The sequence below is a fragment of the Gordionus sp. m RMFG-2023 genome, chromosome 3 (assembly GCF_954871325.1).
Source record: "Gordionus sp. m RMFG-2023 chromosome 3, tfGorSpeb1-WG-v2, whole genome shotgun sequence".
Lineage (NCBI taxonomy): Eukaryota > Metazoa > Nematomorpha > Gordioida > Chordodea > Parachordodidae > Gordionus > Gordionus sp. m RMFG-2023.
Genome location: NC_088777.1, coordinates 36,905,342 through 36,932,297, shown reverse-complemented (window position 1 = coordinate 36,932,297; position 26,956 = coordinate 36,905,342). Strand labels below are relative to the sequence as shown.

Genomic DNA, 26,956 nt, shown 5'->3' with positions numbered 1-26,956 from the left:
GAGTTATTATTATATATTTCCTATTAATTTTTTAAAAAAAAATACAAATACACTTAAATGGCCCCGTGATAATATTGAATTTTAGGGTGGCCAAAGGTCTTCAACGGGCGGGTTTTGAGCCCCCGCCCATTTAAGTGGACAGGTGGACTAAAATTTTAAGAACAGGCGGGCTGGTTAGAGGGGAAAATTAAGCTGTTTATAAGGTCGAGTCAAAGTTATGTAATTCATCATTATCAGACGAATGGTTATATAGAATTCCTTATTTACCTATCCCTATAAAATATTTAAAATTTTATAGAATGTGCATATTATAGGAGCGAATAATCACTTTATCGATACCGTAACTGTCGAATTCTTTTTTATGATAACGGGGTCCACTTGCCCTTCATATCTGGTTTATTAGAATCCATTGGCATAAGTGTTTTTAAACGGCTCGTTTTGAGCCGTTTTAAAAACCTTCATCCAGAAAATATTACGCAAGTTTGAAGATTTTGCTCATAGAATGAACAAAGGTATAGACATATGATATCGAAATCTCGAGGTTTAGGCAATATTATTCTGGGTAAAATACTGAGTTAGCAATTTCCCAACCTCATAGGATTATCCATCCTATGCTTATCATTTTTGCCGTTTAACAACACAAATTGGCATGAGCTGGTGAAAATGTGACAACGATGAAATGCTAAAATGTTTATTTAACCCATGTTCATAACGATTTACAATATATTCTATCAAAAAACAATATTTACATGATGTATAACTCATGTGTCATGATGGCCAGAATAATTTGAAAAATAACTACCAATTTTAATATATTTGTGAGAGGAGTTTCAATAAAGAATTTTCGGACGAAAAAAATAGTTATGGGATAAATAATTAAAAAGTGCGAAAAAACACTATTTGCGGGAATTTTTTTGAGGGGGGGGGGGGTAGAAAAATTTGTACGTGTCTGGTCTCTAAACGTTCTATCTTCGTGGTTACGCTAGGTGGTGAATAATATTAAGATTAAAATATTCAATTTTATAATATGAATCGTTGGAATGGGTTTCAAATCAAAATTCAAACCCATACATGAAAAAATCACAATATTAAAATATAATATTTCTGATGGGCTGCATTAAAAAAAACTAAAACTTCTATCGAAGGTAAAGATAAGAAAATATGAGTTACTATTTCGATATTAAGTATTATTTGAAAGGTTAAAATGCAATAATTAATAAAATGAGATGAGATAAGTTATATAAAAGAAATGAAGCATAAAATTTATCATAAAAATTAGGTCTAAAGAAATAATTTACTTGTTATTTTTTTCTTGAAGGAGGATAGGGGGGGGGGTGTTAATTTGTAAATTTAATGTGTTATTAGAATTAAAGAGTCAGAATTTTTGAGGGAGGTTTTAGCATTTCCTACATCTTTCGTTAGCGTAAGGCCCAACACAGCTGCTGTAACCTATTAAATGAGCGATATAATTTTGTTCTTGCACTCCATAGACTAAGTGGCTTCCTGGACCTGTGGCATATATAGGAACATCTTCTCCCCCATGCGTTTCTTGTATCAAGGGGACAGCGGCTTGAGCTAAGTAATCTGGATCGGCTATATTATTAGAGATAAAATTATTAGGATGGAAAAATCAAGAAATATCCGGCATTAAATTATATTTTTTCTTTTTATACATAATTCCCCAAAATTAAATATCCTTTTTATATAATACATGGTCTCTCAGTGATGTAGATAAGATGGGGTTTGCTCCATCCTCCATGTTGAAAATATTATAGAGGAAAATTATGTAAATGCTTTTATGACATTGAGATAAAAATGAAAGGGGGGGTTGAGGTTTAATCTCACCATGAAGATAGGGACAAAATTTGATTTCACAATTTATTTTTAATTTTTAAATTGATAAAACTCTCCTTAGAAACTTCAAATTTCTTCTATTTTTATAAAATTCTATCAGGACTTTCTTCAATTTAATAGTTCGTGATTTTTTTTTTAAATATATGAATAAATAAAACTTATTTTTCAATTTCTCATAAAATCTTAAGCAATTATATTTTTAAATAAAATATCCAAATTTTTTTTGAAAAATTAAACACTTCCTAAAGACACTACAAGGGAACTCTTCCAAATAGCTCATTTATTGGATATGATACTTACTTTTTGAGTGGTAAATTAAGTAATAGCTAATAGTTTTCAGAATAAGGGCTTTTGGTCGATTTTTCATCGTAAAGTTAGTCCAAATTTTGTTTTTCGATCATACTTTCTTTCTTTATTCTAGTCTACTGATTAAAGTCTTTATTTGTCATGGCTTTAATAAAGCACTGATATTGTAATAGATTTTAAAATTGGCGCTTTAATCGATTGGCCAATTTTACGGAGCTGAATATTGATATGCAGGCATATTTTTAAAAAGGCAAAATAATAATTAAGGGGGAAAATAAGAAATGTATCTATGCCTATGATTCTAACAATTATACAATATAAAGTTAAAATAAACTAATTAAACCTGTATCCACGTTCGTTAAATCCTCTCTGTGCTTCATCTTTTTAGGGTCAACTCCACCCGGACCGTTTCCATAAACTAGAGAAGTATAAGGTAGATTATCAACATTCGACAGATCGTAAGGCTTTTCAGGATATTCCCTGTTGAATCCTTGTTATATTAATAATTTTACAGACAAATGAATCGGTATTTTTCGATCTATATTGTTTAATTAATTTATATAAATACCTGGAATATGGATTATTCAATCCATTTTAAAACCATTCTTTTTAATTATATGTAAAAATATGATTTTGTTTTCTCTTATTATTAAACATTTTTTCATGCCCTATATCTTTCAAAAATATAATGTTATGTTAGTTATATCTACAATGTGTTCCAATTAAACTGATAACCTTTTTGCTTTGCCAATAAATTTGTCATTTCTAAATTATTCAAAAAAATTATAGTAATTAAGAGAGATAAATTATCAATACTTTTTGCAAATTTCATTAAATTCTTTCAACAGGGCCCAAAGGTCTGCATATACAAAGTTGGGCAAGGAAGGTTCGAATTTACCATCATGTAAATTTTTTTTATATTTTAAACTTTACATATAAGCAGAGGATAATAAAAAAATAATAGTTTTCTGTAAAGATGACTTGAGTTTGACTAAAACTTTAAGACAAAATAAAACATTAGAGCTAAAAACATTTTGAAGAAATTTCTAAGCAGAAACTGGTTTATCGCAGCCTTGAATCGATTGATTGCAAAGGTTGATGCTATGGATCAGCAGAAAAACAGGATGGTGGTGGCAGACCACGCACAGCTTGTATTTTATGAAATTTTCGTATTGAGCCAAGAAGACCGATTTGCCGCCCATAGAACAATTTATCACGTATTCCGGGAAACTGACCTTTGGCAAACTTCAGTTCGGTGCATCGGAATACCTATGAGCTTCAGCTGAAATATTTTAAAATGAAACAAGCCTAGAATTTTGCCAATTCGAACTTCTATGAAAATAACCTCAGAGGGTAGTTCATTTCATATGATTCACGAACAGGGTTGCTAGGTCTCCCCATATGATTTACAAACAGAGTTGTCAGGTCCCCCCCTCATCAGCGGGAGACTCCCGCAAATTTTTAGTTTACACGCAGACATCTCACTCTCGCAAAACTACCGCAATTGGAAATCTACCGCAAAAATCTACCACAATTTTTTAATTTCTCCCGCTCAATTTTTTTTTAGTATTTTAACGTTTTTAATATAATAATAATTTTGAGAAACAGTAATTGATTATTTTTATATTTTTAAAATAAATTTTAAATATTTATTCAAAAAACATGTCTAGTTTGTATTTCTTTCTATCCTTACTCCAATCATATGTTTTATTTTTATCCAATAATAAATCAACATCATTCATTCATATTTTGTCATTTTCATGTGTGTGTGTATAAAAGTTATAGGGCCAGGCGCTTAATTATCACGTATCACCTTTAAATACATAATAAGGTAATATTGTACTTATTTCAATGATAATTATTTTATTGATTATAGTTCAATCAATTATTATTTTTATTATAATCAATGCAGGGGAGTGTATCTACATCTATTGCAATACAAAAATATGCTCCAAAATAAGAAATAATACAGATGCAACTAGAGTTACGGAAATGGTATACACTTATCATGTAGTACAACATTCACAGAGCTACTTATCATCACAATGTGGGTGGAATCTTTTCTCCATAATATTTAACGACTCTAAGATAAGTGAATTACTTGTGGTAGAACAAAAATGAGCAAGGCTATCACCAATGTTTTAGGACCTAAATCCAGGAGGTCAATTCTTGACGATTTGAAAGATGGACATCTATATGCAATTATAACAAATGCATCTAATAAGGGAAATATTAAAACATTTCCCTTCCTCCGCTATTTCAATAAAAATAAGGGCGCATCAATAAAACTATTAAATAGACATAGCTAACCATATGGTAAATATAGCATTTGAGATTATCAATGAGTTGCATGTCAACTCTGTGCTGATAATGCCTCCATAATTTTAAAACCCAGAGTGTATTTACAGAATTGAGGCAGCCAATGTTGACTTAATGCCAATTAGCGGTATATACCATATATTACATAATTCTTGCAAGGCAATGAATGTATTATCTGTGAATGTCGAAATAATTATAATAAAATGTTTTAACGAATTTAGTTCATCAACTAAAAGAGTTAATGAATTAAAAGAGTTGGTCTTGGTCGGCATGTTCTTATCAGGTGGTTATCATTAATACCCACCATCGATAGAATTTTAAAACTTTACTAACCTTTAAAAAATATTTCTTAAATAAAGATCATAAAAGCTGTCCTAATATTTTGAAAAATTTTTTCGATAATAAAATGGCATAGGCATATTTAGGAATAATTTCACATATAGGATAATATATGATATTTATATGCAGTTGCAATCAGAAGAATTTTTTTTAAATTCATAAAATTATTCTTCAGCTGTGTTCATCTTTACAGTTAAAAATTAACAATAATTTTATGTGGCTATTGCTGAAAATATCATATTAAAATGTTCAAATATTACTCTAATTAATGTATTTTTAAATGAAGCAAATATTTCTATTAAGACAATTTTTGAATATTTGCAATCACAATAACTCGATTTACAAATGTATAGATATTATTACCTTGGAGCAGAAACCATCAATTGATGGTTTTTGTAATTTAATATATATTAAAAATACCGATAGACATTGATGTCTTGTTTGAGGAGATTCAAATTATTTTCTTTTATATATAATACAAATAAATTAACTCCACTATAAAGTAGTTAATTTAAAAAATATTACCTATTCTGAAATTATAAAACGTTACCGACTTTGTTAATATTTATATAAAGAAATTATAAGAAGTAATAGGGGGTTAACTAAACTAATTCACAATTCCGGCCCGCAAATTATTTTTTTTAGCTATTTTTATATTTCTACAATACCAAATTTCTCCTGCAATTTGGAAATTTTGACCTGGCAACCCTGTTCACGAATGAAAAGATGTTTGAAGAAAAAACAAGTTGCAGCCAATAAATTGCTAGCACATCATTTGACTCAAATTAATTTTAAATGTTTTTTATATTTTTGTCAAATTGTAAAATTTAGATCAAAAAAAATTAATTTCTATTGTTGGAAAGTTCAAATTTTGTTTATCCAACTTTGAATGTGCAATGAACCCTGCTAATAGAATTTGATAAAATTTACAGAAAGCATTGATAATTTATTCCTCTTACAATTTATAAAATTTTAATGAATTAATTTTAGAATTGAGAAATTTATTGCTAAAACATGAAGGGTGTCAGTTCAATTGGAACACAGTGTATATGGAAAATATAGAACACAATACCAAAAACCAAAAGGGAAACTGTTATCAATAGACGTTATGGTTTTTTGATATTAAAATATATCATACTGGTATTATATTGTAAGTTATACAATATATAATACTTGTAGGTAAGTAATCCTGCTTAAAAAAATTAATAAAACAATAAAATAAAGAAAAAATAACATTAAGATGGATAAAATTTCACTTTGAAGAATAATCTAAAAAATACCAATAAACTGGAAAGGCAATTGAGCTAAAAAAAAATTTAGTGTTCCAAGTGATATAATGGTGATCTTAATGGTTTATCTGAATTCCTATTAGATTTTATATCTTGATATTTATACAGGGTTAATTGAAATATTGAATATAGTCCGACCCCGGTAAGAAATTTCCTGGTTTTGAAAATGTGATGGCTAAAAAGGGTTTCTAAAATTTACTATAATTATATAAATTATGCAGTACCCAAACGTATCAGCATGCACCTAATTTGATTATTGATAAAATATTTCATTTTTATTCGGCTCAAGATGCCCACTAATTTAATAAATTTAGGTTAAAACAGGAATATGAATTCTCATTATAAATAGAAAGTAGGCAGTTAAAAATCCATAAAGAGGGTTCAAGAGTACAGAAAAAATATAACAAAATTCCTGTTTTGATTATTTATTATTATTCATCATAAAAATAATTAACCATAATAATATGATAATACTATTATATTTTGGATTTTAAAAGTAAAATTTAAAAAAATGGTGGTAAAAAAATTTAAATAGAAAATTTTAAACAAAATGATATAAATTAATTCATGATTTATTTTTAAAAAAAAAGGAATGTGATCAAAACTTTTAAAAAATTTAATTCGAAAACTTTATAGATTTTATCGAAGAAGCGAATATTTTTTTTTAATAGAAAAATATAAACATGGCCAAAACATATTTGTAAAATTTTAAAAAATTTACAATTACATTTCCTTAAAGTTTTAAAACTTTTGAAATTTTTCAAAGAGGTTTTAGGTAACTTAATGAAAATGATTAGAAAAAAAATTCTGAATCCTAAATTTTTTAAAAAGGGTTGAGAGTTCGAGGCTCATAGTTCTGATTCTCAGTCTGCATGCTATACATATTATATTTATCAATCACCGAATATGGGGTTTCCTCTAACTGGATAACCTCCTAAATTGAACACGTGTGAATGATCAGCGGTCACTATTAGAAGTGTCTCGTTGGGGGCATCTTGATCATCTTTTGCTATTCTGGCGTATACTTTCTCTACTACTACATCCAACAAAACTGTTTCTTCTAATGCCAATCTAGCTTTCCCTTCATGATGAGCTATATCTATCTTTCCTCCTAAAAAATTAAGTTTTTAAATATTGTGGAGGCATTCATAATTTGTTTGCCATTATATTATACAATATTGTTAAAATTGCTTTCTTGAATTTTTATTTATTTCAAATTATTGTGACAGAACTTCTTACTAGAATGGACTAAGATATATTATGAGGCCCATAGGCGTAGCCAAGGTGGGACAAGGGAACCCCTCCCCCTTCATAAATTCATCCTTTTTGTGAATATTATTTTAAGCTAATAAAAAATATCCCCCATAGTCCTCCCCTCACTCCTTGACCCCCAAAAATGTATGCATATATCTTAAACAATAATTTGAAAGAAAGAATGTAAAAGTTTTTTATAAAACTATTCATCATAATTTATACATTTTTGGAAAAAGCATTTATATATAAAAAAAGTGAACCAAAAATGCTTTTTAAGAAATGGAATATAAGCCAAAGATAAGTCTTAGGACAAAAGTGAAATGTATTATAATTATTAATAATAGATCCATAAAATTACTAAATAATATAATATATCAAATATAATTTATTATAAAGTGAGTAATTTTAATTTATTTATCTTAATAAAAGTAAAATATAATTATAAAACTATTGATAAAATTAAATCATAAATTAAATAAAAAAATTAAAGCACAATACAAACAGTGGAATATTATATGTCGTAGATTTACAGTATATATAATTTTATCAATTATCATATGACAATCAAGTAATTTTTACCAATATAGCGAATTATATATTTTACAGAAAACTATAAAATATTGATAAGGACATCAGAAAATATCTTTTAAAGACATTGTGGAATGAATAATATGATGATTATTTTTTAATATCATATTTTATTTAAAATATCTAGATGGCGTTAAATAATTGAATGCAAATTGTTGCTATATTTATTATCAAGAGCATTAAAAAGTAAATTTGTTAAAATATTAACTGTAATATATTCTCTAACTGTCAAATATGTCTGCAAAAGTGGAATTTTACCTAGTATTTTGTAACTAATTCTATATAATATAGGAGTCTCAACTATATGCCTACTTACTTTTTATAAATAAATTTCTTATACTTGTTTGGAATAAATTATTACCATGCTTTTAATGAATATACAAGTAATTTATTATATTTTATATAAGCTAATAAAAATATATTTCATATTTGTTCCTGACTTATTTTTTATTAAAATTAACCACCTATCTTGTAAAAACATTTTATTACTATATATAGTCTAAGGTAACCCGAACGAGGGCCGGGCAAAAGTGGGGCGAAGGCCCGCCTAAAATGGGGTCTGAGAGCGAAGCCCCTAGTAATTTTTTAATTCCCCCCCCCCCACTTAGGAAAATCCTCTGATAGTTTAAATCTACTTTCTTTGCTTTATAATCAAGTTAAATAATTAAACTGTTAAACGGACATACTGTTATAAAATATGTACTATATTAGTAAATTTTAAAATTTTCTCTTTTATATTATGAATGACGTTGCATTTATTAGCATTTATATCATGATAATTACCAACCTTCTACAAGCAAAAAATAACCATTGGGATCATTTTCCAACACGTCCATTGCTTTCATAACCATTTCTGCTAAAGTGGGCTCTTTGTCTCCATTTCCTGGAGCTCTCTTCAATCCGTAAGTTAAATGGTCATGGGCAAATAAGCCTTAGAGTGTTGTTTATAAAGTTTTAAAATTTTTTCTGACTAATTCATACAATAATGAAGGGGATTGAATGTCATTTCTCATTTGGTTCATTTAGATTTTATATTTTTTTAAACCTTACTTTCTTTCTATTTTCCTTATAAAAACGAGCTTTACCTATAATTTTGCTATCCTAACACGAGCTTTAATATCCTATTTTTAAAATTAATATATAGTAAGTTTTAATATTTTACCGGCAATGTGCGTAATCCATGTATTTTTTCCCAGAGTGCAAATTAAAAATAATACAAAAGTTTATGACCTAGTTGTTCCGAAATTTATGGAATAGGTATTTTATGCCATATAATACTGGAATTCATTTTGGGCAAAGTTCGATTTTCAAATTTAAAAAACATACTCAACAATTGGTTTTATTTATTTAGCGCATTTTTTTAAATGTGAAAATCAGATTTTTCCACCAGCAGACGAAGATTACCTACCCTATAAATTTAAATTTTAAGATACTAAACATGACTTAAGCAATGCACATATTTTCTGATTACGCGCATTGTCGATAATATTTATAAGGAAAATTTGCTAAACCTCCTCCCCTTCACGAAAAATATGTTGTAAAATAATATTGCTAAATTATGTGGTCGAATGGGATTTTAACAAAATTTAAAAATATATTATAAGTAATATCAAATTGTCTTGATGAATATTTAAATCTATTAAAAAATTTCAATGATTATCTTATTTACCCATCAAGTAATCGGTATCTCGGACGGAAACGGCATTCAATTGAAATTTATCAGCCACAAATCTATACTTATCACCTTTAGATTTCCTCAAATTGATCCAATCTTTTATCAAATTGGTATCCTTCCTATTTATTTATTTTTTTGCATAATGTCAAAGTATATATATTTATATAATATAATGGTACAAATAAAAATACCATAAATTGCTGGCTATATTCTTATCTAGCATTAAAGATAAATGGGTAAATTTACTTAAATTCTCATATTTGTTTTTTTTTCAGGCTAAATCAAATTTTTTTTTAATGTAAGGGAAATGTTTAATTAACAACTATTGGATCAAACAGAACAAAAAACAAAAACAATGTTATTAAGTTTAAATAAGGTAACCTTATTCAATAGTATTATGATATATAATAGTCATAAAATCATATTTCATAAATTTAGGTTCTCAACGGCGTGGTTTCATATTTTGTTAAGATTTTTAAAAAAATACTTTAAAATATTTTTTCCCCTTTTTTAGGCTGTGTTGAAAATATCAAAAAATTCAACTCTAAAACTTTCAAAACTATAGCGAAAAACACAAAATAAGTCTTTTTAATAGAAAATAAAAAGACGACCAAAGCTATTGGTGAAATTTTCAAAACTTTATTATTAGGTTTTGGAATTTTTAAAACAGGTTTTGAATGCAACCTTAAAACATTAAAACCTTTCGAAATTAATATTCAACTTATCATGCTATGGATTAACAATGCATATTTTGTTTTGTTTTATAAACTATTTCTTTGTAAAATACTCGATATGTCGCTCAACTTGTAAATTAGCTGGAACCTTTAAAATCCAAGTTGGAAAGGTTATTGTCCAAACATAAATAATTTTGCTAAATCAGTCAATAGCCCAGATATCATAATATATATTCGAATTATCTATATTAAATAATATTTTAATTTATTCCTTCGATCAACAAAATATAATATTGTAGATTAAAATCATAGTTATTATTATTGACCTATTAAAGGCACCTCCTAAAAATGAGGGGAGTTCATAAACAAAAATAAATATTGTATTATAATTATTAGCCCATTTCTGAAAAATTGCCTACTCAATACTTAATTTTTAGGACATCTGAATTTAACTCTTTTTCAGTGTTATGGTACCAAGTTAGAATTCGTTCTGCAATTATGTACAAGTTAACGTAATGCATGTAGAGTGACGCTAAAATTTGATTAGGGAGCTAGTTTTAAAAAAAAAATTCCCAAAAATTGAATATAAAATAAAATTTATTATTAAAACCAAAATAATAGTTTCAAAAATTATTTTATTTCATTTTCATTCAAATTTGGAAAAAATTAATCTTGCTTTTAGATTTTATTTTTTAATTAAACTCTTTATTTCTATATCTTATAAAAATAAAATTAATATAAATTATTGCCAATGAGGATAACGTCTCTTGGATTATAAACGATCTCATTTAACTTTTGAATAGTTTAATTTAGAAAAATCATTTGTGACCACTGAAATTGGTAGCCATTATCCTTAATCTCAACGTTTGGGCACAGATCATATCTTAATATAAATTTCCAGATTATACTGGGTGGCATATTTGGATCAATGAGATAGGACAAATTGGCTCATCCGTAAGAATATTTGCTACAATGTCCTTTTTCCAGTGATTTTAGTTAAAAATTACTTCGAATAGCTGAAATTTTTTTAACGGAAATTGAAATAAATTTCAAAATGTGATGCATATATGGTGAAAATTTATTTTCAATTAAATTTTTTATAGCATCTTTGTTAGGATTTTTAAAAAGCCCGATTCGGGTCGATTTTTTTTTAAAAAACGACCCAATTAAGATTTTAGCCAAAATAATATTATATATCGAAGTATGGAAAACAGATGTCCAAACCTTTCTGCCATTTATGAATAAATCTTCAGGCTTACATAACATTTAATTTGGCTATAAGTTTCTACTCTGATTTTTTATTTGGAATCATTCTTTTTTTTGACATAAATATATATGCAACTTTTATTTAATTCTTTTTAACATAATACAGGATTATAATGATCGTTTTAGATGTAATCGGACAAGTGAAAAAGTTTAGAGGGAAATTTTCAAATTTTATCAAAGATAATAGGTATATATACCTACACTGTAATATAAACCTTTCGCCAGCCATTTTCCCCGTATTCTCTATGTCAGGCTTGAAAAGCGATCTCCTTTCCCGCCCCGATTCATCTATAAGAGTATTTCCTGTTTCAGCGCAGCCGTGACACGTATTATCTGTTGAATGAGGGGGAGGTAGATTCACTTTGTGGTAATTTTAGATTTTATTTTATATTTAGAGATAATTGGATTCATCATTTTTTACTTATTTATTTCCATTTATATTTACTAGAAACACGTTTGAGTATATTAAAAAAATATCACCTTTTTAAAACGTTAAGTCCCATTGGTAACTCTCATTCTTAAATCTTATATGCTTCGTGTAATATTGTATTAGTAATAATTACTTATCATAAATTTCATAAAATATTCACTTGTTGGGGTGCAATTGATATTGCTAGAGATCTCCGAATTGATATTTATATCTGAGCCTCCTTGATCTTGACAAATATTTTTTACTGACCTATCAATATCGCCTAGAACATCTTCAGTTACCATACCTCCTTGCCTAGCATGACCGCTCAAATCGTAAATGTCATTTAATGTTTGGTTTTCGAGTAAGAATTTCCTCCAACCGCCTCCCATTATTACCTGAATAAAGTATTGATTGCTAGATTTCTAAAATAAAAAGCTCAAGGCAATTTGTTTATATGATTAGCTAAAATATTTTTATAAAAAATGTTCAAAAGGTAATGATTATTTTTAAAATTCACTTTATTAAAACAATAATATTAAATTATTTCAAGGGCTCTCTAACTCAACACGTGGGGATAGGGCCGGGGTGATGATGGTGATGCAATTGCGTAAATTATTTAGGGAATTAATTCAGGAGGAGATACCCTCTTAGTCCACATACGGCAATATCTATTTCATAATTAAATCCTATCATATTTTAGTCATCGAGGCAGTGAACTTCTGCTGTTTGTCTTCTTAACTTAAAGTAATTAAAAACATTTTAATAATTATACTTACAATTAGAGATCGGCAAAAGTTCGGGCTGGATCGGGTTTAATATTTTAAAAAAAGATTCGGGTCGGGCTTAAATTTAGAATATAATATGATTCCAGTTTGGGCAATAAATTGATATTTTTAAAAAATCAAGAGTCTAATATTTTTTATTTGTTTGCAGAATATTTATATACAATTAAAAAAAATCTTAAATTTTAGTTATTGGGAAACTAGGCACCATATTCTGGTTGGGTTACAAAATTTAAAAAAAAAAGTAGGTTATAATATTTTATTTAAATCACACAAAGAAGAGGACATATAAAGGTATTATTCCCCATTTGAGAAGGAAAGGAAAGGAAAAGGAAAGGAAAGGAAAGGAAAGGAAAGGAAAGGAAAGAAGGAAAGGAAAGGAAAGGAAAGGAAAGGAAAGGAAAGGAAAGGAAAGGAAAGGAAAGGAAAGGAATGAAATGGAATGGAATGGAATGGAACTATATTTGAACTTTATTAAGGACCTTTAAAGCGTTCCCTGGAAATCTATTAACTAATTGCCAAGCAATATCCATGCAATTTTGTTTTTTTATCATCTCAGGCGTCCTATTAACTTTATAAGTTGCAAAATCTTTGTACCCTTCCAATTTCCTGTCGGCTGATTTGGCATAGAGTGAACCAGGAGTAGCATGAGTTATCCGGGTATTGGTTATGAGTCCCACAGACTTCCCTTTTTATAATAATGACAACTATAATTTATTTATTATTCAAAGTAGAGTTTGCAAAATAAAAGTTTTTTTAAAAAAAAGATAAGCATCCAGTGTTGTTAAAATAGCGCGCTACTTTTTTTAAAAAATAGCGATAGCGGTAGCTCGCTACTTTCAATTTTACATAATAAATACATCTAAAAATTATTAAAATATATTTTTTATAAAATCTAAAATTATAATCCTTTTATTTAATTTAATTTTGAAATTTAAATTTATATTTAAAAATATACATTATTGTTATATATTAGATATAAACAGTTGTTAAATAGCAATCTGTATTTAATTTATATTTCGCGCATTCATTAAATTTATTTTTGAAATTCCGTTTTTGGTATGTCCTTGCTTTTATCTTATTTTATATTTCATTACATTTTATATTAAGCATTATAAATCTTGTGATGTGTGAGATTGTTGAAGATATTGAAATTTCTTTGGAAAATGAGCAAAATATAGATGATCCTTTCCCAAAATTCAAGAAATACTTTAACCTTGAAGAAAAAATTAATACTGGATATCGGTTTCGGTGCAAGATGTGCCGCAAAATTATCTCTTCAAATCATACGAGCAGCTTTAATTTGAAAAAACTATAAAAGGTAATATATTAAACAAATTTAATATCAATGTGTAGGCTAATCTTTAATTTTTAAAATAAATTAAAATCAAAAACCAATCATTTTTTTTATATATTCATAAATTTTATCTAAATTATTTAAAACATTTTAAAATAGTTATTTCAATCATTTTTATGTACTTATCTCCTACATAATTTTTATTCTAAGTATTTTATAATTTTAGACTGTACACACTTCAAATTATAAAGAGATTGAAAAATATCTCAAAAGTTTTGGGGTAATGGAAGAAGATAAACCCACTTCCAAATCAAATTTTACAAACAAAATTAACCAATTTGGATTCATAAACACCTGGTGTATCCCAAAAATTGGCTGACAAAGTCATTATGAACTTTATAATAGATACAGTTCAATTATTATCCTTGGTGGATAATGATTCTTTTATAAAGATGATAAACACTTTTTCTCCACGGACCAAGATATTTTGCCGGCAGACATTTATGGCAAGAATTTTGGAGAACTTTAAGGAAATGAAAGAATCTTTGATATTAAATCTATCAGATGTCTCCTACGTCTGTACAACGGCAGATTGCTGGACTCACAATAGAAGGTAAAAATGTTTATTTTCTGATTTATAATATGTCATATTTTTAGAGCTTATTTAGGAGTAACTGCACATTGGATTGATCCTAAAAATCTTAAACGAAAATCTCTAGCATTAGCTCTAAAGAGAATAATTGGCTGTCAGACTTATGACATTCTAGCCAATATTATTGCAGAAATCCATAGGTCTTACAAAATTCAAAACAAGGTTTGTAAGATGATTACGGATAATGGGTCTAATTTCCTGAAAACCTTCAGGTTTTAAATTTATTATAATTTTTTTATAATATGATATAAATAATATAGAATATTTGGGGAAGATAATAATAATAACAATACTAGTAATATTCCTGACAAAAATATTGAAGATGGAGAACAGGAAGAGGATGAAATAAATTAGATTTCCAGATCTGTATGATGATGATAATGTAATAGCTGCTATCATTCATCCTAGTTTCAAGTTAAATTGGCCATAGTTAATTTGACTGAATCTAAAAGGCAACTTGATAGGCTGACGGTAACGTTAAAAAATGGCATGCCTAACCACGATACTATAGCAAGATCGAAACCGCAGCCTTCCATAGACGATTTTTTTGAAATAAATAATAATAATAATAATATTATTGAACCTCTAGATGCTTTTTTTAAATCTAAAAATACTAATTTAAATATTTTTGATGATTATTTTCATATAAAAAGTTTGTTTAACTGCGTTGCCCTCAAGTGCTAGTGCTGAACGATTATTTAGTATGGCAAAGCTTATACTTTCTGATCGTCGCTCTAGACTTGAGGATGACAGTACCGAAATGTTATTATTATTAAAGTGCAATAATAAATAAATTATATATATATATGTAACAAATTATAGTCATGTTTTTATATCAATATTTTATTTGTGGAAATAAAGTTAAGTAAAAAAAAATATTTAAAAAAAAATCAAAGTAGCGTAAAAAGTAGCTTTAGCTACTTTTTTTCAAAAGTAGCTAATAGCGCGCTACTCATTTGAAAACGATAGCGGTAGCGATAGCGCGCTACCTTTTTTTATAAAATAGCGGTAGCGATAGCGCGCTACTTTTTTTATAAAATAGCGGTAGCGATAGCGCGCTACTTTTAAAAGTAGCGTTTAAAACACTGTAAGCATCTAAGCTTTTCATTATACAAGTTATACAAACATTATATATTTGCTATATTAATTATCATGTTTTTATGATGCAATTGTCATTATATTTCTTGATTATCTTATATTAATAATATAATTATTATTTGGGATTCCAATGCTAGTGTATATATGAGTTAATTAGGACTAAGAAATCATTTTCAGGGAGGACAGTGGGAAGAATTATGGAAATAGTGGTAAAAATTTTCAGAAGGGTAAAGTCATTAGCCGGCCGGGGGAAGGGGGGGGGGGTGTACAAGGCTTTGGTGGATGGAACTTGGTATTGAGTATATGACACCATTTTTAATATAAATTTTAGATATCCTAAAAAGGAATAATCAACATATAATTCTTATAAAAATTAAATTTCAATTATATTTCTCCCCTAAAGTAATTCCTCTTATATTATAAAAAAAAATATATACCATTTCAAAAAAGGAGGTGAAAATAAAACAAAACCTTGAGTGATGAACCAATCCGATAAACATTTAATCCTTGAAACCTCAACCGAATCACATTGTCTAACCGTGCAAGAATCATTTATGCCAATGACCCTCATCTTTGTTTTAACTCCGCAAAGAATAGCTGTAGCAGTGCCGGCTGAATCTGATACTTGGTGATCAGTGTTGTAAGTCTTATATAATATGTTATATTTTTCAGAAAATGATTTTATTTTTCTAGAGCTTAGACTGCGTTGGCCCCTTTTTATAACTTTTTTTAGTCAAATAGTGAACTTTTTCAAACACATATAGTGAATTTATTTTATTCAAAAGCATAGTGTCATCATAACGTGCTAATTAGATTGAAAAATAACATTATGTGGCTAAAGAAAAGCTATATTTACTTTATTTTCATCCTTTCTTTTCTCTTTTTCTTGGTATAGGGTTTGCGATAATAACCCAACTCAAAGAAATCTTTTAATTGAATGAAATAAACTTTAAGTTAAACAAGTAGGATTAAAGGTTACAGATATATGGACTATGGTTAATGATAGGTTTGAGAGATATGGTTTGGGGTTGGGATCAGTGGCGTAGCCAGGACTTATTCATGGGACAAGTGGGGGGGGGGGGTGGGGGGGGTAAAATTTTTAAAACTTTTTTCATCCGGAGATGGGCCCCTCCTAAAAAAGATATTATATATTTATTTATTTTCCGCCGTGGCTATCTTTATATCATCTCCGTTATAGTTGGAACAATTGGAAGTACTAATTCTAAAATATGCCAATATTTTGGCTTTATTAACGTCTGACTTTAACAAGTATAGTAGCTAACATAATGAAAAAATTATTAATAACAAAATTTTGGCCAACATTACTATTTAAAGACATTCTGAAAATCTTATCAATGTTTAGTGCTCAATTGTAAATTCATTTATTCCTTTTGGTAAAGTAAGAAAAAAATTGGCATTATGTTAGAATTTAAAATATTTTTAAAAAACTATATATCTGTCATGGGATATAATTTAATACCTGACAGGTACTTATAATTACTCAATAAAAAATATAACCACAAGAAGAACTGAGTTATAAACAAAATGAAAACTACGAAGTCATGCTTTAAACGTGAAGTTAGAAGTTTTTAGAAAAATCTGAAACTTAAAACAAACTATTATAGGGCCTTATTAGAACCGTTATTGTTTTATTCTGTTTGGTAGATGGTTTAAAGGGGAAAATAAATATTGGTAAGAAATTTCAAAATTAGCATCATGCTAGAAATGATAATATATAAGTTATAACTATCTGGTGTCCGTTAATATTTAGCGCTTACTTATTAATTCTTAAATCAATTTTGCCAGCCACAAAAGAATTAACCGAATTACGAACCAAAAGCAAACTATAATATCATACCTTAAGGGTAAAGTCAATAAAGATAAGCATTATCGCTGATATTTATGTCAATAATTAGTGCGTATTTCATACTTTTTAGTGCTTCAACCCGTTTGGTAGTTAGCTTAAAGAAAAAAATCACTGGAAAAATAAAAATAAATTGTTAGATTGACATGTTATAAGGAAGATTATAGAAGCAATGAACTATATGTAAGGCATGATTAGTCATTATTAATTCATCAATCAGTTTTTCTATTCTAATTAATAGATAAAACAAGTTATAGACAAAATAAAAACTACGGCGTGCCTTAGGTTGAGTCTTAAATATCGAATTTTCAATTATTATTCAAAAATCAGTTACGTCTAAATACCTTAAAGTTTTTCTCCGAATCAAAATATTTTTGAATTTTATGATTTCTTGATCTTTATATATGTTGCTCATTCTTTTTAGTTCATTTAATAGATATTTAATAATATAAATTATATTATTAAATAAAAGTCAGCCGACATTATAAAATGAATGAAATAATAGCTTCTTTTTTAAATAAAGTCAATTTTCCCTATATTTTAGAACCTACATCCTTTTTAGATAAAAAACGCCCTGACGGGAAAACCGTTGTACCTTTTTTCATAGGAAAGCCTTTAATGTGAGATTTTACCTGCATTGATCCCATGGCTCCATCTAATAATTCCCATGATCCCCAACAGAGCCGAATCTCTAAAAAAATATAAAATACTCACACCTAATGTGTGATAACCATTTTGTTCCCATAGCAGCTACATCAGCCTGCTTTGGACAAGCGGCTTTAGATTTATTCAAATAATATCCAAATCAATAAAAAATCATACCTTTCTCCATTTTACAAACTCAAGCAGAAATCGCCCCATCTATAATTAGATCTAATTATCAAATATTTAAAACATCATGACCCGACCTCGCCATTTGATATTTTTCTTCTTTTTTTTTAAATGTTTTTTTTTCTTTTTATAAAATGTATCAATCTTTTTTTTAACTTAAACTGATATATGACATATTTTATTAATTTTTAAATAATATTTTATCATATTTGTATATGAATTTTAATAAAAAAAATTGAATTTAAAAAAAAAAAATTGTTTTTAAAAAAGATAATTGTTTTTAAAAAAATTAATTGTTTTTAAAAAAAATAATTGTTTTAAAAAAAAATAATTATCCATACATGGGTCTATAAGCACCGTTGATCATACCTAATTAAATGTTTAATTATTATTTTATTTAATATAGTTTTTATATAAATTTTATTTTACAAATAGTTTACATGTTATTTTAAATATATATGTCGTATTGGGAAATGGAATCATGTGGGATTCGGAATCCCAAAAATATTTAAAAAATATTCCGAATCCCCATTAATAAAAAATAAAATAATATAATTACTTTTTCTTCTCTTTTTTTGCGGCTGGCACCATATAATTAAAAGGCCAAAATAAGGGATTTAAAAAGAGAATTTAAAAAAAGTAAATAGTATAAAATTAAGGCATATAATGAATGAAAAGGGATGAGGTTGAGACTTTTTTGTTTTAAAAAATATATTTATAAAAAATCCGAATTATTGCAACAATTATTCAATGCAATATGGCATTTCATTGAACATTTAAGCAGGGACCCGAACATTTATAACGGTTGAGTTTGGTTACGGTTCAGTATATAAAAAATATAATGGTTTTTTTTTTCTGGATGTAATATTGCGTTAGCCGTTTTTACAAATCAATTATGAATAAGGAAAAATACTATGTATCTTTAGGTTGAGCCAAATAAGGTCAGACTCATTTAGAGATTGTTAAAACTAAATTATTTATAACAACGAACAAATTTTAAGTTGAGTTTATCAAAATGTTTTTATAAAAGGCTAAGGGCCAATATATATTTATATTTAGTAATTTTATATATTTTTATATAGTTTTAATATTTTAGTGTTTTATCATTTTTTAAAAAATTATACCAATATCAATATTATCAAAATAAAATTTTTAAAAATAAAACAAATAACAATGGCAATATTTTGAAGTTTTGGAAGCAGGAAAATTTATTTCCTTTTTTGAGAAAATTAGAGAGTAAAATTTTGTCAGCCCTGGCAAATTCGGCTTCTAGTGAAAGGATATTTTCTGTAGCCAATCGCCTATTAGAGGAAAGGCGTACACAATTGAAATAAAAAAAATAGACATTCTTCTTTTTCTAAGTAAAAATTTTGGATTTATAATATGTATTTATTTTTGTTATTATGGATTATGGAATTAAAGAAATAAATAGAATAAATTCAAAAAAGTATAAAAAATTATCGCATTAAAGTTTTGAAAAATTTAAAAACACCGTGAATTTTCGGGTGTGAAACAAAATATTGCCTTCGAGTATTTAATGATTTAAAGCATAAAAGTAATACATATTAAATATCCGGTTTGACTAAACTAAAAATGCCAAGGTAAACTGCAAATGCCAAGGTAAACTACAAATGCTTAGGTAAAAAATATTGTTATATTCTCTCTTCATTGGAGCGAGTTCATTTTCTTATTCTATAAATAACTTATAAAAAATTATTTTCTTAGATATATTCAATAATAAATGAATAGACATTAATAGTTGTATTTCCTTTTATCTCATAATAAAGAGTTTAAATCCTTTAGTATAATTAAATTAAAAATAATTATAATTACATTTTAAATTTCATCAATATTAAATCTGCAAGTTAGCGTATTATTATTTCATAAAAAAAAATCAAATAATTATACGCTATATTATTGTAATATAAAATAATATTATAATTCTTTTTTTAAGATAATTATATTAATAGATTTAAACTATTTAATATGAGATAAAAGAAAATACAACTATTAATGTCTATTCATTTATTATTGATTATATCTAATAATATTTTTATAAGTTATTCATATCATAAGAAAATGAACTCACTCCAATTAATATAGAGAATATGTCAAAAAATTTTACCTAAGCATTTGCAATTTACCTTGGCATTTGCAGTTTAGTCAAACATATAAAACACGTCAAACACCTTTTTAAATTATAATATAATATGATTTTAAAATATAAAACAAAAAAAAATTGTAATTTTTTTCAGAGACCAATTTTTTTTAAACATATCCGGGCCGGGCCTTAAAATTTTTTTTTTAAATATATCCGGGCCGGGCCTAAAATTGTTAAACCCGGGCCGGGCCTTAATATTTTTTATAAAAATTTTTACATTATGAGTTAATGGTTATAAGATTATATTATATTATAGTTATGATTAATATAATATTGGGTGATGGTTAACACTACCTAACACCCACAGATCGATCTAATTATTAATTTCCTGCAAATTTATTCAAAGTATTAATATATTTTTTTATAATTCATATCTAAATTTTTACAACATATTTTACCAAAACAATCAAAAAAAGGAATATCTTAAATATGCCCCAATATTCAAGTATTATTAATAAATTTTTTTATAATTCATATCTAAATTTTTAGAATATATTTTACCAAAACAATCAAATAAAGGAATATCACTTCTTGAAGTTTGTAATACCTTTCAAAGCGAAAAAGGAGAAATAAAATTGATTTTACTTAATATAAAGCATTTTTTAATTGAAAAATTTGTTTTGCACAAGTATCATTTTATTTCTCTTTTTCTCTGTCCCAAATTCAAGCAATTACGTATGTTGTCAGGGACAGATCGCAAGATGACGGCAAACTATATAAAAGATTATATTGAATTACAAGAAGCTCAGGAAGTAAATGAAATATAATCGACCAGTCAAATTACGACTGTTGTTAAACAAACTGAATCGTTTTATGACAAATGGGGGATGGTAATTCTGGTAATATGTCAATACCCGATGATGAATATTATAATTACATAAATAAAAAAATAGATGTAACATTTAAGGTGGATAATTTGTTAGAGTGGTGGGCGGCTCATCAAAGCGAATTTCCTATTTTAGCAAAATTGGCAAAACGGGTATTGGCAATTCCTGCTTCAAGGGAAGCTGTGAGCGGAATTTTTCCACTACTGGGAGAATTCTTGAAGAAAGAAGAAGTAATCTTCAACCTGAAAAGGTAGATATGCTTCTCTTTCTTCATGATAATTTGTGAATTTTTAATATCTTTCTTGAGTATAGGGTTTCGTCAATCATGCTGGTTTTTTACTTTGCAAACTGTCAAATATTTATTTTCATTTATTATAATTACCTTGAGTCATGAAAGTTTTTAATCCAACATTTTTCTTTATTTTTTTTTACAATATTATATAATACAATTATCTTCTTTTGTTAAAAATTTATATTATAAAATAAATTATATTAATATTGTGCAATTAGATTATATTTTCAAAATACTATTTATTATACATGCATTTTTTTAAATAGCGATTTATTTTTATTTTATAAATTAAATAGTAAATTAAATACAATATATTATATTCTCAAAATATTTTCCTAATTTTATAAATTAAATATTAGTTTTATTTTTTTTAAATGTAATATAAAATATAGTATATGACAACTATTATTACCATTTTTATGAATATTAGTTTTATTTTTATAAATGCAATATAAAATATAGTATATGCTCAAAATATCCATTTTTATAAATAACAGTTTTATAATTTTTATAAATTCAATATAATATTCTCAAAATATTAGCTTTTTACATGCATTTTTTAAATAATAAGTGATAATACTCGCTGAAAAATATGGTAAAATACCTCATAGGTGAATTTTTGTATATACCAGGTCGAATATAATTTTAAAAAATATCCGGGCCAGGCCTTAAATTTTTAAATCCGGGCCGGGCCGTAAAAATTTTTTTTAAAAAATATGCGGGCCAGGCCGGGCCTAAAAAATTTAAAACCGGGCCGGGCCGTGCAAATGGTACCTCTGCAGGTCTCTGATTTTTTTCTTAAAATAATAATACGCCAACATGCGGATTTAATATTATTGAAATTTAAAATGTAATTATAATTATTTTTAATTTTTTTTATTAAAGGATTTAAACTATTTATTATGGGATAAAAGGAAATACAACTATTAATATCTATTCATTTTTTATTGATTATATCTAATAATATAATTTTTATAAGTTATACATATCATAAGAAAATGAACTTATTCCAATTAATAGAATATATATCAAAAAATTTTACCTATAAATTTGCGGTTTACCTTAGCATTTGCAGTTTAGTCAAACCCTTAAATATCTCTAAAAAATAACTGGTGCCAGCAAGGCGGCAAAAAAATATAATTTAATTGTTTTTTTTTAAAATAAGATTCCGAATCCCCTTAAATAATTTTTTTAAAAAATTTATTTTTGTTATAAATATCTGAACCGTAACCGAACCGATATAATTATTTTTTGAAGGAGTAAAAAGAATCTTATATTTTAGAAATGGAAATAATTTGAATATCTAGAATTATATAAACGTGCTTTTATAGTACTGGCGGTTCCCGCAACACAAGTTTCTGTAGAAAGGGCTTTTTGTGTTATCGTCACATAGAACAAAAAGGAATCCATATATACTTGAAAATATATTACTTATAAGTTCAAATAATATATATAAAAATGAGTTATTTTGAACTTATATATTTTTTTATATATAATTCATAGATGTTTATAATAAAAATAAATTGGAAGATGGTGTTGCTTCAATAAAAAAAAAATTTCTAACCGTAATGAACCTTCATAAACCTTTATAATTAGCTGAACCGAACGGAACCTTTATATAAATTTCTTCTTAAGAACCGTAACCAAAACGTAACCATTATAATTTTTTATATACTGAACCGTAACCAAACTGAACCGTTACAAATGTTCGGCTGCTTAAATGTTCAACGAAATGCCATATTGCATTGAATAATTGTTGCAATAATTCGGATTTTTTATAAGTATATTTTTTAAAACAAAAAAGTCTTAACCATCCCTTTTCCTTCATTATATTTCTTAATTTTTCTCTTATTAAATCCCTTTATTGGCATTTTAATTATATTGTGCCAGCTGCGAAAAAAGAGAAGAAAAAGTAATATATTTTAATATTTTTTAAAACAAAAATGTCTTAACCTCATCCCTTCTTCATTTATTATATGCCTTAATTTTATACTATTTACTTTTTTTTTAGTTCTCTTTTTAAATCCCTTATTTTGGCCTCTTAATTATATGGTGCGTAAAAAAGAGAAGAAAAAGTATTTATATATTTTTTTTTTCATGGGGATTCGGAATATTTTTTAAATATTTTTAAAAAAAATATTTAAAAAAAGGATACCGAATAAAACGTGGGGATTCCGATTCCCACATGATTCCATATCCAAATACGACATATGTTTATAATTTTTAAAAAATAAAAAAAATAATTGTTTTTAAAAAAATAATAGTTTTTTAAAAACAATAATTTTTTTTAATTTTGGGGGTTATGGGGTGGTGGTAAAAAAAGATAATTTGAAAACCAAATTACCCTTCATTCATAGTTAGCACGAATTAACGACGAACTATACAAAATAGCTGTATTATTATATTATCCGCTGCAGATTCACGCTAAGTATGAATGAGGGGTTATCCTGCATACATAATTAGTGTGACAGTATACAAAATATGCCGCATTTTTGTGTTTTTTATATATTTTGCTGCTAATTCGCGCTAACTATGTAGGGTTATTCAGATAAATTTCAATTTAAAAAAGATATGTGATATACCTATTTACAACTCGAATAAAAAATGAGAGAGATGTTTAAAAAAAATTATTTCTAAAAAATATGATTAAAAATATTTTAAAAAGGATTACAAAAAAAGAAACTTAATAAATTAATAAAAAAAGGTCTCTAAGGAGATTCTCTGTCATAGATAAAACCCCACATTTGGATCTCCGCTGTGTGGAGTTATTTTTTCCCCGAGGCTTTTGATTAACTGAAAAGCCTTGTCCCAAAAGATACCTTAGGTGTTGGTAAATATGGGCATGAAAATGTAATGTTTCGGCGAGGGTTAGGGCAAAGTGTGAATTGTTTGATATCGCTGAGAAATCAATACGAGTTAATCCCAAGCTAACGGAAGTCTATTAGTCTGGGTATTAAATTATTACCACCTGGGCATTTAGAACTGTCGTTATGGCTACCAACTGGTTCGAGAGTAATTGGTATGTTAGCTTTTTTAAAAGTTTGTAGTAGGATGTTGTTGATTGCTTTGTGGCGAAGTTGGAGTCCGCAAAAATATTTGCAATGAAATGGGTGGCATCCTTTATTCTCTATTAATTTATCATAGTCAACACAACTAGATGGTGTTACCATGTTACATCCTAGACGGGAAACGATAGAGATTATAAATTGTTCTGCCGAGAGGAGAAATTCGAGGCTGGAGCTGGGTATTGCCTCTAGCTTTTAACTTAAAAAATTATCGATTCTCTAAAGATAAAAGAAAATATCGTCAGTCCCAATTAAAAAACCTCGTAAATAGCATTTTTAAATTTTTTTAGCAGAGATAATAGAAAACTATTTTAAACGGTGATACCATAATAATTTTTTTTTTTTGATTTTTGAAGGTGATAAAAAAAGAGGTTTTTTTCCATGGTTATTAAACATACGAGCATATTGCTTATGTTATTAGAAGATCTATTAATATAAATATACAGATTTAAAAATATATATTCTGAAAAATGGTTTGAGATTAGGAGATGCTTATTTTTATTTAAAATATATATTATATTCACAAGAGATTTATTACAAATAATACAATGTGATAAAACTCTAAAATTACACCGGTTTATCATATATAATATTGGTGGGAAATGTCTATGGCTCTTTCTTGAGAGTGAAATTTTGTGGGAGACACGTCTAAAGGTGACAAGTTAGGTGTTTAAAATAATAATTTTGCGCCCATTTTAGTTGTGATGTTGAATACCGGTTGGGTCCAAGCTAGCTTTAAGCCCGTCATCAAAAGACCAACCCAGCATTCACTACGTTTTTCAAAAACTATATTATAAGTCAATGATCGAAAAGAAGAGCACTGGCTATAAAGAACCGGTTATTTTTCCATCCCTCAAAGTTTACATTTACGAGGATAAATTTAATTAATTAATTTAATACAAATACCCCAAATTCCAAACAAAAAATAATTTATTATTATTTCTTTCCAAAAATATTATTTTCTCATGGAAAAAAAATTTGAAAGTTTTCCTTTTTTATAAACTTTTATTCATCATTTGCCTTTTACTATATTTAAAAGAATCTAGACCTATTCCTTGCCATTTATCCTAAAGAGCATAGTGGAGCAATTGTATAAAATATATCTAATTAGGCTCAATTTACAGGCCTATACTGAATAATTAGCTAAGCATTGAGGCGTATTACTTTTTCCTTCTCCAAATTTTGGTTATATTTTCAACAACAAAAAAAAATAGGGAAGTCATAGTTTTCAACTAAAAACTAGGTTTAACCCGTTAAAAATTAGCTGAAAAAGTCTAAAAGTAGAGCAATTAAGTAACTATAGTAAGTAGTAACTAACACCTGGTCTATTTTCCTATAAATAATTTGGCTTACAACATTATAAATTTAAAGAAAGATGAAAAAAAAAGTATAATTTAATTCGGAAAAAACCAAAATTAAAATTTAATTGTTAATATCATATTTACTACCCTGGAAAAGGCGACGTTGGGAAAATTTTCCCATATCAAGTAAGTCTCTTCTCCAGTCTTATTTATCTTTTGACCTTTCAGTATACGAGAAGCGGCTATGGTAGTCATTCCCATACCATCACCCACGAATAATATGACATTTTTGGCCATTGCCTTATAATTAAAATTATGCCATAATTTTTCTTTTCCGCATCGTGTCCCTCGCAATATTTCTGCTCGCTGAATACTTTTGTAAGCCTTGTCGTACCAAAATGCGTCGTCTTTGACAATAAAATTTTAATAAATAATTATATAATGCAATTACAAAAGTAAAATTGATATAAACCCTGATAGATTATAACATTTATATATTCAACAACCACCCCCCCCCCCTTTCTTTTTTCCCCAATATCAATATCTCATTGCATTTTGCCAAAATGAATTTAAAATCATTTATATATATATAACTATATTTTATTATATTATTATAATTATTTTATATATTTAGTAATTATTATATACTTTCTCCTGGAACCGTAATCTCACCTAATATATGAAAGAAGAATGATAATAATAAGATTAAGGCACATTTTGGAAAATACTTGCTGTCACTAAAAAAAACTGACATTTTGGCTACTTTTTTTAAATTTCTGGATTTTTTTTAAAAAATATTTAGAAAAGAGA

The 26,956-nt window shown here is 27.0% G+C and overlaps 1 protein-coding gene across 7 annotated transcripts; it reads right to left on the bottom strand.

Moving 5' to 3' along the window:
- Positions 1-695: 695 nt before the first annotated feature.
- On the bottom strand, positions 696-26,956 carry LOC135926576 (alkaline phosphatase-like). Of its 7 annotated transcripts, none has more exons than XM_065462501.1 (11): positions 26,795-26,955; positions 26,294-26,553; positions 16,277-16,451; positions 13,229-13,446; positions 12,155-12,371; positions 11,762-11,897; positions 9,619-9,743; positions 8,737-8,880; positions 7,009-7,218; positions 2,504-2,650; positions 696-1,593 (listed from the first exon to the last, which is right to left on the bottom strand). In XM_065462501.1, exons 1-11 carry the CDS (start codon positions 26,898-26,900, stop codon positions 1,397-1,399), a joined length of 1,935 nt encoding a protein of 644 aa, XP_065318573.1. In that variant the 5' UTR covers positions 26,901-26,955; the 3' UTR covers positions 696-1,396. The 7 variants fall into 7 exon arrangements, with proteins under 7 accessions (XP_065318573.1, XP_065318574.1, XP_065318570.1 ...); XM_065462502.1 differs by having other exon boundaries at positions 11,780-11,897; positions 26,795-26,953; XM_065462498.1 differs by having other exon boundaries at positions 11,762-11,924; positions 26,795-26,952.

Excerpts from the sequence above, each read along its gene's own strand:
- LOC135926576 (XM_065462498.1), bottom strand. The coding sequence starts at position 26,900 with ATGTCAGTTTTTTTTAGTGACAGCAAGTATTTTCCAAAATGTGCCTTA. Across the intron at positions 13,447-16,276 it reads GGATTGGTTCATCACTCAAG|GGAAGTCTGTGGGACTCATA; the intron begins GTTTTGTTTTAT and ends TATTATAAAAAG. Across the intron at positions 8,881-9,618 it reads AGATACCGATTACTTGATGG|GCTTATTTGCCCATGACCAT; the intron begins GTAAATAAGATA and ends CAACACTCTAAG.